We start from the raw sequence: 17555 nt of genomic DNA on the forward strand, positions 1-17555 counted from the left end.
CTGTGGGCACAGGGAGTGCTGCCTTGGTGGGGAGATGCTGGGAAAGCAAAGGCATGAGTCAGGTGAGGGCACAAGCCGGGAAACCATCTCTCGCCATCCCTTCCCCCTGCGCGAGGGAGGAAGAGTAGGAAAGAAAGAATTATTTAATAAATAAATAATTAAAAAAAGCTAAATAAGACTTCACGTGGGTGGGATTGTGAGCTGTTAGCAATGATTTCTTTTTCTGACACAAGTCTCCCCTGGATGCCCAGGCCAGAAGGGTGACTATCAAGGCCACCAGCAGTTTTCTGGGTGGGATGATGCTCCTGTTTATCTTGGGGGTGATGCCCCGAGCACTCCAGGAGCCTCCACCAGCCAAGGGCTGGTTTTATATCTCACCCTGAAAGCGGCCCAGCCTCAGGCTCTGCTGCCTCTGATAGCACTGACCTTTGTCACCGGGGAAAATGTTATTCCCGACTCAGCTCCAAGTTCCCTGTAAGCTGTGTGGGCTGACTCTGGCTCTGAGCAGGAGCCGTGGGAGATGTAAAACCCCTTCTTCGGGGGAGCACCTCTGCACCCCGTGGGTGGTCCTCGCCTGGGGAGCCTACCTGCCCACAGCTCCTTGGGACCCTCGCCATCACTCGTGGCTTCATCTGCGCAAACTTGCCCCCCAAACTCCCCTCCTCCTCTCTCGCCACTCTTGACTCAACCGAGATACTGGGAATGAGAATTTTAACAAGCCGGGGAGATAGAATTGCGCTAAGCCTAGGTAATTCTAATTTAACTAATTGTATCTATGCAGGAGGTTTCTGCCGGAGGGGAGGATGAGTGCTGGTACCCAGGGGGGCTGGAGGCGTGGGGGTCGCTGCAGAGCTGGGAGTTGGGGCGTGCCGGGGGTACTGCGCCCCTGGGCTGGGAGCGGGGTCACCCCGGGGGTGCTATACCCCGAGGCTGGGAGCGAGGGCCCCACGGGGATGCTGTGCCCGGGCCTGGGAGCGGGGTCACCCCGCGGGTGCCGTGCCCCGGGGCCGGGAGCGGGGTCACCCCGCGGGTGCTGTACCCCGGGGGTGGGAGCGGGGTCACTCCGTGCGCGCCGTGCCCGGGGCTGGGAGCGAGGTCATCCCGGGGGTGCCGTGCCCGGGGCTGGGATCCGGGGCACCCCGTGGGTGCTGCGCACCGGGGCCAGCGGGGTCTGGGCTCGCAGCTCCGGCAGCCGCTCGGGGAGGGCGGCCCAGCCCCGGTGCGGCGGCAAGGCCCGCCCCGCCGCCCGCCCCCTGCCCGCCCGTCCCCACCCGCCGGTCCCCGCCCGCCGTCACGCAGCAGCCGCCGCAGAGCCCGGGGAGGCGCCGGGCAGGGGCAGCAGCCGCCGGAGGAGGCCCAGGCGGCACCGGCAGTGCGGGGCGGGCTGCGGGCGCCGCGGCGGGACCGGTAGGGCGGGCGTTGGGGGGTGCATCGCCCCCGGGCCGCCCCCTGCGAGCCGTGGGGCTGGGGCGGGGGATGCGCGGCGGGCCGGGGCGGGGGGGTGCCGCGATCCACGGGCACGTCGGGGTGGGGGGGACTGGCCGCTTACATAATGCTTGGCCGTTACGGAACTGGGGCCTGTTTCCGAGGCGGGGGGGTCGGCAGGGTGGCGGTGACACGGCAGGGTGGCGGTGACACGGCAGGGTGGCGGTGACACGGCAGGGTGGCCGGGAGTTGGTGCTGCCCCGCAGCCGCCTCGCCCCGCCGTGCCGTCGCGGTGCCGAGCGTGCATGGCCATCCAGCCGGGCGCTGCCCCCGCCGGGGGGGTTAAAGGCGGGCGGGGGGCTGCAGGAAGGCTGGCGCCGGTGGGGATCGCCCTTGACGTTCCCGGGGTCGAAGGTGGCAGATGGCCGTGCCTGGCCGGGTCCGGCATGGCTGTGGCGCTGGCATCCATCCCTTCCACCACACCTGGACGCAGTCGAGTGGCGTTTTGGCAGGTTGGCAAATTCATCTTGACAAGGCCAGGCTGGACGGGGCTGGGGGCAACCTGGGCTGGTGGCCGGTGGCCCTGCCCGTGGCAAGGGGCTGGAACTGCGTGGTCCTTAAGGCCCCTTCCAGCCCAAACCGTTCTGTGGCTCTATAACTCTGTGCACCAAAAAAACGACTCCAGGCAGCCAAACTGATTTTTGTTTCGTTTTTTCCTGCTTGTTCTCACGATGTAGCTCTTCTCTTGGAGCAGGGGGGAATAATGTCAGTTTAAAAATCGTGAGGACTTGGTTTTCCACTCCCAAACCAAGCCAGGAGCACAGTGCGGCCGCAGCAGCGGTGCAGCTGCCTCCATTCTGCCTCGTCACAGCCCTCAACAGGAACGACTCTTGCTGGAGGGTGAAAGACTTATTCCATCTTCAGGCATTTTTTTTAAAAAAAATAAAAAAAATAGTAACAACATTTTCTGAAAGCAAAGTGGAGCTGACTCATCCCTACTGACCAGCGCAGGGCCGTTTCTCTGGGGGATATTACAGTGGGAGTATTTATAGTGGTACCGGTTAAAACATATCCCATCTCATTTCTCAGATGGTCTAGGAGGGTCAGAAGTGTGTTGCAGTTTGTTTTGTTCGGTGCACTGGATGGCTGAATAATCACCTGCCTCATGGCATTTCATCTACAAAATTTCGTCAGAATTCCTGCAGAAAAAGGCATTTGCACTATTGAAAAGACATCCCAGAGTAATGCCTCCACCCATCGCTCTCCGTTGAAGGTTCATGCTGAGCCACAGTCTGCACCTTTTCTTTTTTGGGGGTGCGATGGTGTGTGGGACATCGCTGTCGGTTGCCATGGCAGCGGGAGCGGTGTCCCCAGCCGGGGCTGTCTGTGGGATGCAGTCAGGAACACAGCTCAGGCCCTCTTGGCATTTGGCATCTGCTGCAGGTAGAGTAAAACCCATCCATCCGCCTCCGTCACTGAGCTCCAGTGCGGTGGGTGCTCGTCTTCTGTGTGAGGGGGGCAAGCTGTCAGACTGCGCTGGAAGACAACACGCCGTTTTAGTTAGTCATCCCCATTGATCTGGTGCTGGGTGTTCCTGCAGCGGGGCTGGGAGCGAGGGACATGTCCCTTCTTGAGCGCTCTGCTGGGGCGTGTGCCAGCCTTGCCCCCACGCTGTGCTGGTGGCGCAGGGTGGGACAGCAGTGCTGCTCACCCCCTCCTCTGCAGGTGTTTGAAAGAAACAGGTAATTAGCGCAAATGTTTAATTTAACATATAGGGTATGTAGTTCTTTGTTCTTCCCTTGCAGTTTTGGTAACTACAGTAGCTACAGCACGCTGCAATATCCCCCAACTTTGTTTAATTGATACTTATATGTGATAGTTTAATAAGGGGTTGCCATGCAGCATTGCCATTCTTAATTTATAGGCATACAATTAAGAGCAGGCTCTTTCTTTAATTCCATAAATATTAGTATAGACTAAATAATAATATTTACATTTGCTTTTAAGGGGTTTATCTCCTCTGTATATTTATTGGCTGCAGAGATACTGCATAAACCAATCTTTAGAAACAAAATCTGCTCCATCATGTACGTAGTTCAAAAGCAAAGCTGCGGTAGGAAGGCTGTGATCTGGCAAGTGTCAGAGGGATGCTGCATGGGTTTACTAATGCCTGCATGAAAGAGATTGTGGATTCCAGAGTCCTGTATTTTGGGTCATAATTAGGGCATGAATTACATGATGTCGGCACAGGAGCAAGTTAGGGCAAAAAGTCTTGTTAAATACTGTGTCCCACAATGCAGGGTATTTACAAATCCCATGCTTATACTGGCTTCTCAAAAGACTCGTGCATGTGCCGAGCTTGATGTTTGACCTCAGTGAGACTACTCATGTATTTACAGTTATGCGTGTCTCTAAATCTCATCACAATTAGGCTTCTGAACCTGACTCAAAGCAGACTGTAGTCACGACTTGAATGGATTTGTGATCTGGATCATAAAACCCAAACTGTGGAGCCAGCACCGTGCTCACCTGGCAGCCCGGGATGTTGGACGGTGGGACAGGGACATGGGTGCCGTGCGGACCTGGTGACCCCAGCAAGCCTGTCATGGTACACGGAGAGAACTGCGCCCTGTTTTTCCCCAGAGCAAAAGCACCTTCCTTCGTGGTCTGTTTATTGATACAACATATGTTGGTTGTGAAATGACACTGCACAGGCTGGGGTTCCAGAAAGGTGCTTAAAAGTTGCTTCATACCAAGGAATATTTTTTTCTTTAAAAAAATTAAGGACATAAATGAGAAATAATCAGTTGGGTTTTTTTTTTTTTTTTTTATCTTGAAGCAAGAGAGCCTCGTGTACTTTTTTCCTCTTGCAGACAGACTGTACCTGATCTCATGACCCGATGCAGTCGGTCCCTCCCAGCCCTCATGCCGGTGTCCCCGGCAGCTGTTATGTGTCAGCTCTGCAGTTACCGTCCTTTCAGGGGTGCTGCTTGTGGAGATGGGGAGCTGGACTGTTCATATCGGCTGTTACCATCAAGAAATGGTACACGGATTCAAATTTATTGGGAAAAAATATGGCTAGAGTAAGGTTAAATCCAACCTTTTTATTTTCTTAGCCTTGCATCTGATAGACTCCCATTGTGTTTCATGGGAATTTTGTTCTTATTGTGGACTTTGTTCTTATCTTAAATTTTTATATTACTCCTTTCCCTCATGTAAATATCATAAAGTTGATAAGTCAGTGTTAGGGAAACTTTAACTTAGGCACGTAAGAGAGTTACCGAGCAGAGGTAAGATTTCATTTGTCGGCAGCCAGTCCTTATATTTGCCAAGGGCACCCCCTGGGGATTTGCTGCTTGTTAGGCTAATTTTGATTTAATTGCCCAGAACTGCATCATAGGGTGAAAACTTTGCCATCTGTGACACTGGAAAATATTCAAATTTGGCCTGCTGGACGTGTTTGTCTTTAAATGAAATCATCATTAGGGTTGGCTCTTGGGTCCTGCAGCTCCAAAGGAAACTTCCTATTTTCTCCCTGTGGCAGTTCCAATGAGGCATTTGTGGAGGCTGTGCTTGCAGCAGCACCTGGAGGTAACTCCTCAGCTCAGGTTTTTTTCAGTCATGACCTGCGCTACAGTATTTCAAGGTATTTTCCAACTTAGAACGTGTTAGGTATGTTCTGCATGGCCTGCTTTGTGTGGGTATTGAGGTGCGTAGTCACTGAGCTATTTGCACAGTTGGACAAGGATAAAAGCACTGAATGCATTTCAGTCCCGACTAATCTGAGTTAATGTGCTGGGGTTCCACTGGTGAAAAGCAAGGGCACTTGGCCACGGCCATTCCTTGATCCTTTAAGAGTTTGAATCCCTGTTAAGCATGCTTGTCTTACAACCTGCACTTGCACAGGATGTAATCAGTTTTCCTTTCCATCTGTTAAACAAGAGGCTTCCAATTAGCCAGTGCAAACAGAAATAATTATTTTTGCTCTGGCTGACAACAGCAAGGTTAACCGCCAGGTACATAGTTCGTAGTCATTTCCACACTCAGCAATTTTAAACACCACACTCTGTGTGCATTACATGATTTGCCTGACAACCGACAGGGATTTGGCTTTCAATATTGTCCCCTAATTATAGTAATTGCCTAAGTGGAGATCTTGACGTCTCCCACTGTTCCATGGCCATGGCCCAGGCTCAGCAGCGGAGCAGCCTGTCACAGCTCGGCCACAGCCGGTGGGGATACACATGTGTCAGCGGGAGCAAAACTTGGCTTCGTGGGCTTGGATAAGGGAAACACATAACCTACAAAATCCAAACCAAAAGTACACAGTATTCAGTCTTCAAGAAAATATTTTGATTTTATGAAGTGACTCAAAAGGGCCTGTTGATAAAATAGATCTGGTGGATTCCGTAGTGTAGCTGGCAGAGCAGTCATTTTCTTCCAAAGCAATGCTTGTTTGATTTTCAAGTGTAGGGATTTTTAACGTTTTTAATTTTTGATGATGCCAAATGGAAATACCCATCAGAGGGTTCTCATGAGACCGAGCTGCTCTGGCCAGGAAGAAGTGTTTCCTGAACACATACAGCCCTCTGTGAATTCTGCCATCCCTCTCCTAAGTGCTGCCTTGGCTCTGACTTTAAGGGATGATCCCCAAGCAAGGCATGGTCCTCTGCTTCTAGTGACTTGAACAAGGAGCAGAGGAATTAGGTAAAGAAATCTTTTAATACTTGGTATTTTTTTTTGTGCGTATGCTGTGGGGGTTTTTTTTGTTTGTTTGGGGTTTTTTTGTTTTTTGTTTTCCTAAAGGCTGGTTTTGTGTATAAACAGTAAATCCCTGCTTTCATGTTTGTACAAAAAAATGGAGGGAGACATTTAGGTCTAATATAAGCACCTGAAACTGCTTTGGAATATGGAATACTCCCCCCCCCCCCCCCCCGCCTTTTTTTTTTTTTTTACATTAACTGTTTAGCTGCTTATGTATTTGGGGCTGCATCTTATTACTGAACTATAACTGGAAAGAGATGACATGCTTCCAGGTAGTCTCTGCCACTGAAACTACATCATAGTATGCACCTTCGTATCCTACTTTATTTGTGTTCTGAGAAGACCGTTTGCTTGTATTTAGCCACCAGATTTGTTTTGTTCCCTCTAGGATAGGGATTCTTCATTTATGCAATAGCTATATCCTGCTTTAACAGGCAACAACTTGTTGGATTGAGTGCCTGAGGCGTTGAGTGACTGCTGAAACTCCCTATCTGGCGTTCGTGGGGCGGTGTGCTTGCCCAGAGAACTGCACCCAAGCTGACAGCCAAAAGCCTGCTAAGAGCCCCCTCATGCTCAGAGCTAGCTGTTTTGTTTGTGGTTCAAAGGAATAGTTTTCTGCTGACATTGAGTAGGTTGGAGGAAGGATTGGCAGGATATTTTTTAAGCATTTGCATGCCTGTATAATAAACTGCTTATTACTTTTGCATAAGCGGAAAGTTTGGGAGTATGGAATTTTAGTGCAACGTCTGGTATCGAGAGGAACAGCTTTATAAGTGTGATTTATCGCCTTTGCTTTTTTAAAATTATGAAATCTTGTCTATAATGACAGAAGGTGTACGCCATTTCAGATTGTTTGACATTGCTTCCCTAGAACAAATGACCACACTTGGATAAGAATGTGGATGTGGTTGCTTTGTTCCTCTTGGGATCCTATTTTCTTCTCTGTATACGATAAGATGGTTTTCTCAGTGGCTGAGAAAATGGGATCCATTCCTGTCTCTTGCAGGAGGCCACTGAACTAAGAATGGTCAGGGCCTGCTGCAGATGGGAAAGTGAGGACCTACGTGGCAATGTGGGCATCCCTACCAAACAAAACGTGGTGGAGAAAGCTGCCCCTGCAGCGTGCACGCTGGTGCCTCGCTCTGGGCTTTGCAGGGAACTCTGGTCTAGGTTTGGCTGCTGCAGTGGGGTTGTGGCTGCCCTCCTGACTGCCTGACTTCACAGCATAGCATCCATTCAGCCTTAATTTTTCTCAGCAAGCTCATTTTTTTCCCAGTTGATGAACAGAAGAACACTTAAAGGTCAATGTCTAAGGAGACTTCTTAACCCATTAACAGCAGTAGTAAAGTCAAAGAGTGAAGCAGAAGAATGACTGTCCATTTTGCTAACACAAGTGTTAGCCGTTTGCTGCTCTGAATTAGGGGGAGAGAGATGCTCGTGGTGCTAGATGCTTGTCCCAGATAGATTTCCTGAGTGGATGACTTGGGGCCCTAATCTATGCATCAGAATGTGTAGATCCATGGAAAAAACGAGATAAACGTTTCCAAGAAATGCCTTTAAAAAAATGAAGTTGTTGATGCAGTTAACACTGATAAGGGAACAACAGTTAAGTCTTTGGAAAAGCATAGACAGTTTCTTTCTCTAAAACACATATTTGTTCAGCAACCTGTTCCTCATCCTCAGTGGCAAGTGCATGGTAATTGCTTCTCCTGGCTAATGAACAAAATCAAATCACACTATTTGCTATAGCTACTTTCTTCAGGCTGTATTTAATTAATAGATGGTGGATAGAAAATAAAACTGGCTGAAATGGGCATAAGTTTCTTGTTACATACATGAATTAAATTTCTGAACACTGTAATGTCCCTTTTTTTTTTTCCTACCCCTAGAAAATGGCTGTTCCACCTGCTTACGCTGATCTTGGCAAATCCGCCAGAGATGTTTTCACCAAGGGATATGGTAAATAAAGCAAAAATAAATTTGGTATTTCACTATCTACTTGACTTCGTGAAACTGTTGGGATTTTACTACTTTCCCCTGATAAATATTCCAATAATTTCCATTAAAATCCAGGGAATTTTCTATCACAGCTTCACATTGCCCTTGCGGTCTGGAAAGGGAGGGTAGCTTACTTTTCTTTGCAGAGAATTCTTCTGTTCCCCATAGGACTGCTGTCTGTTTGGAAATATAAAATTGTGTGTTTTATTTTGACTGTTTCCTTGTATCATGAATAAGATCACTGGTGTCAGTAGTCTGCTTATGAACAGAATGCTGCTCAGTGTGAATGAAGATATTATTAACTAATTTGGTCCCAATTATATTGCTGAGGTCAGTAGGATTAATCAGTCAAGTGCTATCTTAAGTAAGTATAAACTGCATAATCTGCTTCATAAAAACACATGGTTTGACAACTGTACCCTTAGTTAATTTTTTTAGTAGTTCAAGGTGATTTAGAAGGGAGTTTTATGAAGTAACTTGGAAATGCTTTTCAAATTAAATATAAATTTTTTACTTCTAGGTTTTGGATTAATAAAACTTGACTTGAAAACAAAATCTGAAAATGGACTGGTGAGTTTGGAAACAAATATTTTGGAAACAAATCCAAAACACTGCAATGTTCTTGTGTTTATTGTATATTGCTTTTTAAAAGTTAAATATGTATCACTTACTCCCCCCTTATCATTTTTTAGCTGTATTATAATCTTGCAAGTTACTTTGCGTTTATTTGTTCTATAATATACAAGACTCTGCACAAATCAGAGTAGAAAATACAGCGAAGGGCTCCTTTGCAGCCGTGGTAATTGCTTACTATGAAAATGACGTTATTTGAGGCCACCGCCGTGGCCTGTGCTTGGAGGAAGTGTCAGTGTCTCCCTCTTGCTTCACTGGATTGAACGAGCAGAAATACGAATATGCTGGTTTCTAAATGTGCTGCACTTTTTTCTTAAGTCACTGAACAAGGATAGCTGCAATGTAACTGTGTATTAAAGTGTATTCAGAATACCTCTGCAAAGCGTTTGCAGACTTGCATGCTGATGCACAGATCCAGCTGGTATAGCACCATAGTCTGTGTGACGCTGGTGGCCAGAGTTGTCCACCTTCCTGTCCCGTATCCATTCCCTGCTTTTTCTCCCTGACGTTGACATTTTGGGGGGGCAAGAGTGCGTTGATGTTAATGACTAGCAAACTTAAATCTTCTGAGAACTCTGCAGTATTGAAAAATACCCCAAATTGTAATGACTGATATATTCTACAAGTGTAAGTATTTGCCTGCATGTAAATATATATCTATTTGCAAATATATACACGTGTATATATATAAAATGTGTGTGTGTATATGTATATATATATATTTTTTTTTTCCTTTTAGGAGTTTACAAGCTCAGGTTCAGCAAACTCAGAAACGAGCAAAGTTAGTGGTAGTTTGGAAACAAAATACAAATGGGTGGAATATGGATTGATGTTCACAGAAAAGTGGAACACTGACAACACGCTAGGCACTGAGATTACTCTTGAAGATCAGGTAATTATTGGCTCAGAAGAGGTAATTTGCAAATTCACTTAATGGCAAACTCCAATTATAAATCCAACCAGTGAATTTCTTTTCTGTTCAGCTTGCACGTGGCCTGAAGCTGACCTTTGACTCCTCCTTCTCTCCTAATACTGGGTAAGAAGTGAGTAAGCTTAAGTGACAAAAAAAGGCATTTTTTTTTTTTATTTTAAGTTTCCCGGAATGCTGTCTTATTTACTCCTGTCCTAAGATATCAAGAGGGTTAATAATCAGCCTGTGTATGATGAAATCATGTACATCTGATTTAAATCTTAGTATTAACAATCCCCTTTTAATCCTAAGCTATAGCAAGCAGACTTTCACATACAGAAACTTGAAAATTTCAATCAGAATTAGGGTGTGAAGAAAAGGTTTTGTTTGCACTCCTGTTGTGTATTTCTGGCTGTGTCAAAGGATGAGCTACTGTCTGAATAAAAGCACTAAACAAGTCAGCTGTAATGCAGAGCTTAACAAGCTTGGGGAGCCAGGTGGTCATGGCTCTAATAGTTCAAAACAGTAATTGGGCTCTTCTCCCGAGCTGAATTTATCATTGAATTCTTGCTGGCCGCAGCGTGCCTTGGTGGTATGTAAGTATTTCTGACAGGGCGACTGGACGCCACGCTTTATGTGGGCCAGAGGGATTAAGCAGCAGCTGTAGGTCTAGATGTTGGTTTATTTTTTTCCCCTGATTATCTTTTTGCAAGCAGTGCTGCCAGTGAGTCAAAATATTCTGCACATTAGCTTCCCAGAGCAGCACGCTGCACTGCAGGCTGCTGGGGTTACAGTCCCAGTGGAGGTTTCACCCTCTCTTAGATTTCGTGTCCTGGATTGTCAACTGGTTCCAGTGCACTTGTAATTCTAGATTAACTACATATTTTTGTGTGTTTGTTAACCAGAATGATCTCTAGTGTTTGTTGATAATTATTTCTTAACTGGTAGGATTCTTAACGAAATAAAAAAGAAAAAAGGTTGATTTGCAATTTCAGATTAGCCTGACTTTTTCCGAAAGATTTCAGTAAAAGATTTGGTCAAAGGCAGAAGACACTTGGAAGGTAAAAAGAGAAGAAAGACATCTTAAATAAGAGTAGCTGAATATATTGGACGCAACTGTCTTGCCTTGCGAGGGTCTGCACCCTTGATGTAAACCGACCTGAAGACACTTGAGAAAACACTGTTCTGGCCAGTAGTATAAAAAGAAACAAGTGACTCCGGAAAGTTTATTTCTGTATTAACCTGGCAGCCTTGCTAATGGCTGTAACCATTACACTTCGTAAAGCATCCGAAGGAGAAAAGAGGATGTCAGAGCCACTGAAGCAGACTACTTCCTTAGCAGCAGAGACTTTCCCTCAGGAAGCTGGAGACAAAGTAGTGATTTCTTGACATCTGTCACAGTAAATGAAATTACCGAGTTCATTAGGATTGTTTAAAAGTTGTTTGGCACAGGCCAACCACTGTTGGTTTTCTACGGCAAACCTGAAACTTTCCATTCCTTACCCGCACCTGCCAACCTTCCAAAACCATCAGATTAGTTGGAGATGAGGATTTGTTTTTGTCACCTCCCGTCTGGTTTATTGTGCTGCTGCTTTTCAGAGCGCAGCCCAGGAGTGTTTTTTGGGGCACTGTGCCACATTTTATTGCTTGATTGCAAATAATTCACTGTAGCTGAATTAGGGTTCTGCAGACGTGAAAGGTAAGGTGACATACCATGTTGCTCTCTGGAGGTTAGACTTTGTTTTCAAGAACTGTTACACTGAATTAAAGCAACTGATTTGATTGAATTGCTACCTATGAATGTAGCTTTTCAAAGATAAGAGATTCTTTCTTTTCTCTGTAGGAAAAAGAGTGCTAAAGTTAAGACAGGGTACAAAAGGGAACACATCAACATCGGCTGTGACATGGATTTCGATATTGCTGGTCCTTCGATACGTGGAGCCCTGGTGGTTGGCTACGAGGGGTGGCTGGCAGGTTACCAAATGACTTTTGAGACAACAAAGTCTAGAGTAACCCAGAGCAACTTTGCTGTTGGCTATAAGACTGATGAATTCCAGCTTCATACTAATGTGTAAGTATTGGCAGACGGGCATTACAAAGGAATTTGAAAGGGTTTTGCTGCTTACTAGCACAATGAAAGGGACAGAGGTTCAGCAGTGGTGCAAGAGGGAATGGTGGATTTGAAATTACTTCTGCATTTAAGATGGGAAGCTGCATTTTCTTAGCTCCATTAGCTTTTCTTTGAAATATGTGGGTGAGGGAGTGCACAATGGAAGGAACTGGAACACACTAAGCACCCAAGCATCCAGTGTCTGTCTTTCTAACAGATAAGGGTTGTTAGAATCTATTAGCTGAATAATAGAAGAGGTGGGTTATCAAAATATTCTTTGTGAAATAAAAGCAATACCTTCCATTTGCACAGGTCAAACTCAAACAAAAATGGTGGTTTTATCTGTAGATGAGTTAATCAGAGGATGAATGAGAATAAGCAAAAGGGAATGATTGGAAGAAATAAGAACTGGGTTTGTTTTAATACTGGAAGGCATATGGTTATAGTGTTACAACTAAATAATCAATTTACACAAGCATTTGTCCTTTCTGAACGTATGAACAGTGGGAAACCAGGACCAAATTCCATGAAAACCTTTATTTCTCTGTCTCCTGTTCCTCTTAAAAAAGCAATGTATGCCTTTGGGGAAGACAGATTTTAAAGATTAGACAAACCCTAATCCATTCCCCCCGCCCCTGCCCCCCTGCCCCTGCCCCCCGTGTCCCCCCCCTCTTTCCCATTCCATTGGGTAATTGGATATTTTGCATGTAGCAGAGCTATTGCAGGCTGTTCCCATTTGGGGGCTGAACAACTGTTCTGCCTTCCTGGAGCTGCTTCTTCAAAGGCTTTCTGTTCTGTTTCATGCTGTTTTGCAGACATGTGGTTTAGGAAGCTCACACTGCCTTACAGAACAATTGGACTTTCACAGCCCAGACAGTATGTTTGAAGGATTGCCAAAGCAAGAAAATGTGGGCAGAATTTCATCAAAATTGTTTAATCAAAACAATATTCGGGGTCCCCCCTTCACTCAGGAGTTATTTCTTCAAGCGTAATGACTTTCAACTTTGTTACACTGTAGACGTTCAAAACAGTGGATTATTGGCTTTTGCTATAAAATGCTGTAATTGTTACTACTCTTGATTGAAGCAACAGCCGAATTTAACTTTATAACAGCGGCAGGAGCTCAGATCTTACTGTACGGCTCCTTGGATTCCTGAGGGTCTGTTTCTTAGGTTGCTATTACTGTATGTGGATGATAAATAAACTTCAGGAGGACACCTTCTCTATTTAATACTCGTACTCCACCAATTGACAGGCAAAACCATAAATGTGTGATATGAATAGAAATCTTATTTATTGATATTAATAGATCAGTTAGGTATTTGACGTTTCAGCTTTGAAATGTGTCAGTGTTTATATAATCCCGGAAGCAGCTGTGCAGGGAACGCCCATCGCTAGCCTGCTGGGTTACGTCTGGACAGCTCAGTGTTTCACGGGAACGCTGTGGCAGGGTTGATAATTTAACTAGGTGGGGCCTGAAGCATTGTAGTTTGTTCCTGACATTACACAGACCAGCTGGGGACTTCAGCAAGTTGCTTTCCTTGATGGTGCCTTGATATATTAATTTTCATAGGGGGATAATGTTTTTGGGTTTTTTTTTTAAATCTACATCTGAAAAGTGCTATTATTACTATTAGAATTAAAAAGAGGTTTGGCTTTATTATTATTTTTTAATAATAATAACAATTAAAGGGAGGTAGGGCTGGATAATTTCTAGTTTTAAATATGCCTTTCCTAATTTTTTAAGCATAGCTCAGACCGCCCCCCCTAATGTTGCAGGTCAAGACAGAGCTGTGTGGGAACCTTGCACAAAATCTGCCTGTATAACCAGCTCTCCTCAGTCCTTTTTAATCCCTCCTTTTCTTGAGAGCCAAGCACATGCAGTTATGTGTCAGCTTCAGTCTTATCTGAAGTAAGTATTGTAGTGTTTTTCTGGAAGAATTGCTCTAACAATTTAAAAGCCTGCTGCTATTGCTTGAACTTTTAAATAGGCATATCACTACTGTTTCTGCAACTGTTGTGAACTCAGGAATATCAGGCCAAAGGGGTGAAAATGGAAAGATTCTGAATCTGCCCCTTTTTTTAATCACTGAAGGTTTGGTATACTCTTAATAATTGGAAGCAGATTATTTCATAGTTTAGAAATATTCACAAGTATTTTATTTGTAGAAGCCTTCCTGTGGTTAAAGCCCATTTTGTGCAGTAGTTTATATCCTCTTTTAAGAAAATAAACAAAAATGGATATTCAGATGCTCACTGGTTTACAAGGAGTGTAAGGCTTTTAGAAGTCTTTTGCTCTTATTTTTATGATCTGCATGCTCTAACGTTTTGCATTTTATTTACCAGACTTTATTCCCTGTGTGACATTGGTGTCAGTAGTAACTGGAAGCTGTACTACTTGGTAGCAGTGCTAGAAGGCTGTCTTCGTTCAGCTGTTGGCCAGTGCTCTCTGCAAAGTAAAACTAGTTTCATTTCGGTTTCTAGTACAGACATCAACAGTCCAGATGTACCATAAGGACAATTGCAAATGGTATTCATTTGCAAAAGCCAATAGACTTGGACATTAAATTGGCATCTTCCCTTCTGGTACGGTCCATCTGTGTCTGGTAAAAGCATGCTGACGAGGCAGTCTTAGGATGACTGCTGAGGCTCTGTGAGCAGGGTGCAGCCCTTTCAGGGCACTTGGGAGACGATGTCTGGGAAAAATAATTATTTCAGAGGTATGCTCGGAAGAATAAATCTCTTCACTACAAAGACTGCCATTCTACAAAGGAGGGAGATTTGGAAGCTGTCATCACTGGTCTATTTTTGACAGTTTGTCATGGCTTTTTTTCAGCTTCATAAGTTGTTTGTTGAAATACAGTGACCATCAATGAATTTAAGTATTTAAAAACGACTTCATAACCCGTCTGGCCTAATGTCTCTATCTTAGTTGGTACAGAGATATTAAATGAGGTGTAAGTGAATGTTCTACAAATACAGATCTTACTGGAAAAAAAGAGATTACTGTTTTGGGGTGCAGTCTAAAACTAGACTAATGCATTCCTTCCAGGAATGATGGAACGGAGTTTGGAGGCTCCATTTACCAGAAGGTGAATGATAAACTGGAAACTGCCGTTAATCTTGCTTGGACAGCCGGTAATAGCAACACTCGCTTTGGAATAGCAGCCAAGTATCAGATTGACCCAGATGCCTCTTTTTCTGTGAGTGCTATGCATGTACATTTATAAGTGACTTAAGAATGGGCTCTCATACTGGAAATGTGAAGCAATTTTAAATCATGAAGTGTGGTTTTGATGCAGTTCAGTTTTCGATTGTGCGCAGTTGGCATGTGTATCTATTTGTCTTGTGTATGGCAGCACGAAAGCGCAACTATTGGATTTTCTTTAAAAGCAACACAGAATGTTTTATGGTTGGGCACTGTTTTGAAAATTTTTTCATGTAAGTCTTGAAAAAATAAAACCCGACTTTAATAAACACATTATTTTCTATAGTGACTGTAAATTTGTTGAGATTCTGGATTTGTGTTACGGCAGAATTAACTCTAGGTTTTTTTGGGATCTAAAACATGAAATCCTTTACATGCTGAAAAGGTGTTACTCAATTTTCAAGTGGGAAGGACTTTGAAGAAAGATACTGAGTTATTTACATATGGTATTTTTTCCCTTTAAGGCTAAAGTGAACAACTCCAGTCTGATTGGATTAGGCTACACTCAGACTTTAAAGCCAGGTAGGTCTATGCAGAAGAAATTCAGGATCAATGAAGTGATACTTTTTTATCTTGAAATACATAAGAGTTTTTCTGTTGACAAAATGTGACTGATTTCGTAAGTTTGCTGCTGCTCTGCTTGGCAAGCCAGTGATGAACTTTTCCAGGGACTGCTCTGTCCATTTTGGATGTCTGCTGGAAGCAGAATTACCAGACCACCATCCACTGACCAGTCAGCTACTCTTTTATGTTGGCACAAAATTTATCTACAATTGGGTGTTTCACAGATAAGTAAATGCATTTTTAGTACTTTCAGAGGCTTCCTGTTACTGAGTTTGTTTTGCTTAAAAATGTGACTTTCTCAAGGTCCCCTGGTCCAGGACGAGGACAGTCTTACTGCTGTAAAATTATTTTGATATAAATCTGTTGCCAGAATACCAAGCAGACTGAAATGAGGTACTACAGTAGACAGGGCTTGGGCCTTTTCATACCTAGATTTTAAAGTGTTTTAGAAAGGTGGGTATGTATCAAGGTCCCAGTTTTTCATAACACTGGATCTAATCAGTAGACCAGCAGCAGTGAACGGACTCAGCTTTAATTATTTGGAGTGATAAAAAGCAGAATCTATCACCATGGTTTATTATAACTTCTGTAATTCAGAAAGATTTGTTATCTGCACATTGTTTTAAAACACCCAATCCTTACAAGGCTAGCCGCCAAATGACATTACCCTTGTTAGCCAGTAAATTAAAGCAGTTAACACAGACTGCATTTACTGAACATAAAGCTCAGTCCAGGTGTTAAGAGTTGTCTTTTCTTTCACTTTTCTCTATTTCACAGGTATCAAACTGACGTTGTCAGCTTTGTTGGATGGCAAGAACGTCAACGCAGGTGGTCACAAACTTGGTCTAGGATTGGAATTTGAAGCATAAGGAGTGATTCTGCAATCACTAATTTGAAAATACAGCATAGCTACCTTCAGAATATAGTGTACTTTTCAATGTTTTGTCTGGGATGCAAGTATTGCTCAGTATCAGTCCTGTTAGTCCTGGTTAAAGACAGCTAAGCTTTAAAAATGATGTTGTTAAAGAAATGGAGACAAAAGCATTAAAAAATTCCCAATTCCAGGCTTTTTTTCTTTTCTTTTGAATGTTACTGCCCATCATATCTGTCAGCTGCCATGTGGTAGGAAGGAGGAAGGTATTGATTACCTTTACTAACACATTGACTGCACAAGGAATACGTTGATGTGGTAAGAAACTGAGTTGTTCAGAATTGCAGATCACTATATTGTACTGTAAATTTTATAAGCAGAATGTTCCAACCTTAAGGTTTCAATTCATGATGGGATGTGCAAGCTTGTCTGAAAAAGGGATTTTTTTTTTAAATTTTTCTTTTTCTTAGATAGGTATTTCATCAATGGTTTGTCGTCTTTGGTTATCTTACACCTACAGCTGTCTCCAGAATGCTTTAGGTTGTCCACCTCGTCTAAGTGCGTTGCAGAGGAGGTTTGATGTGACTCAGCCAATCCTGCCTGTCCTGTGTTGTGGTTCCTTTCCCTTGCACTGACTGGAATGCTTGTAAGACAGGACCATAATCAGGGAAGAGTCTTTGTAACTGCAATCACATAGTTGTATCACTAAATTTCAAATGGAGTTTTGTTTTATTACCACTTTTTTTTAGCGACTAAATGGGTACATTTTTAGACAGTCTTCCATTTTGTGTGGAACTAGACCCCAAAATGCTGTACTTGACACTGCTAAAAATGGATAAAAAACCCAAACCCAACTTGAATAAAATATTGAAACGCCACCTTTTACTTTGTCTTTGTATTAATTGTGAAAACAATTTCATATTAATTCTTGGTTCCAGAAGCAGACTGGCAGCATCTTAGTGCATGTTTTGTACCACACAAATAAAAAACTTTGGAGATACAAGTTCCAGACATGGCCACGTTCTTAATGCTCGCTAAGCTCTGACAACTGCACATCTGCATGTGTTTAGCT

The 17555-nt window shown here is 44.0% G+C and overlaps 1 protein-coding gene across 3 annotated transcripts; it reads left to right on the forward strand.

Moving 5' to 3' along the window:
* Positions 1-1266: 1266 nt before the first annotated feature.
* On the forward strand, positions 1267-17361 carry VDAC1 (voltage dependent anion channel 1). Of its 3 annotated transcripts, none has more exons than XM_055718876.1 (9): positions 1267-1407; positions 8079-8148; positions 8708-8757; positions 9560-9712; positions 9804-9856; positions 11574-11801; positions 14893-15043; positions 15513-15570; positions 16390-17361. In XM_055718876.1, the coding sequence occupies exons 2-9, from the start codon at positions 8082-8084 to the stop codon at positions 16479-16481; spliced, it is 852 nt and encodes a 283-aa protein (XP_055574851.1). In that variant the 5' UTR covers positions 1267-1407; positions 8079-8081; the 3' UTR covers positions 16482-17361. The 3 variants fall into 3 exon arrangements, with proteins under 3 accessions (XP_055574851.1, XP_027663136.1, XP_055574850.1); XM_055718875.1 differs by lacking the exon at positions 1267-1407 and adding an exon at positions 4307-4468; XM_027807335.2 differs by lacking the exons at positions 1267-1407; positions 15513-15570; positions 16390-17361 and adding exons at positions 3857-4033; positions 13620-13752 and having other exon boundaries at positions 14893-15030.
* The last annotated feature ends 194 nt before the right edge of the window (positions 17362-17555 follow it).

This window comes from Falco cherrug, chromosome 8, assembly GCF_023634085.1.
Source record: "Falco cherrug isolate bFalChe1 chromosome 8, bFalChe1.pri, whole genome shotgun sequence".
NCBI lineage: Eukaryota > Metazoa > Chordata > Aves > Falconiformes > Falconidae > Falco > Falco cherrug.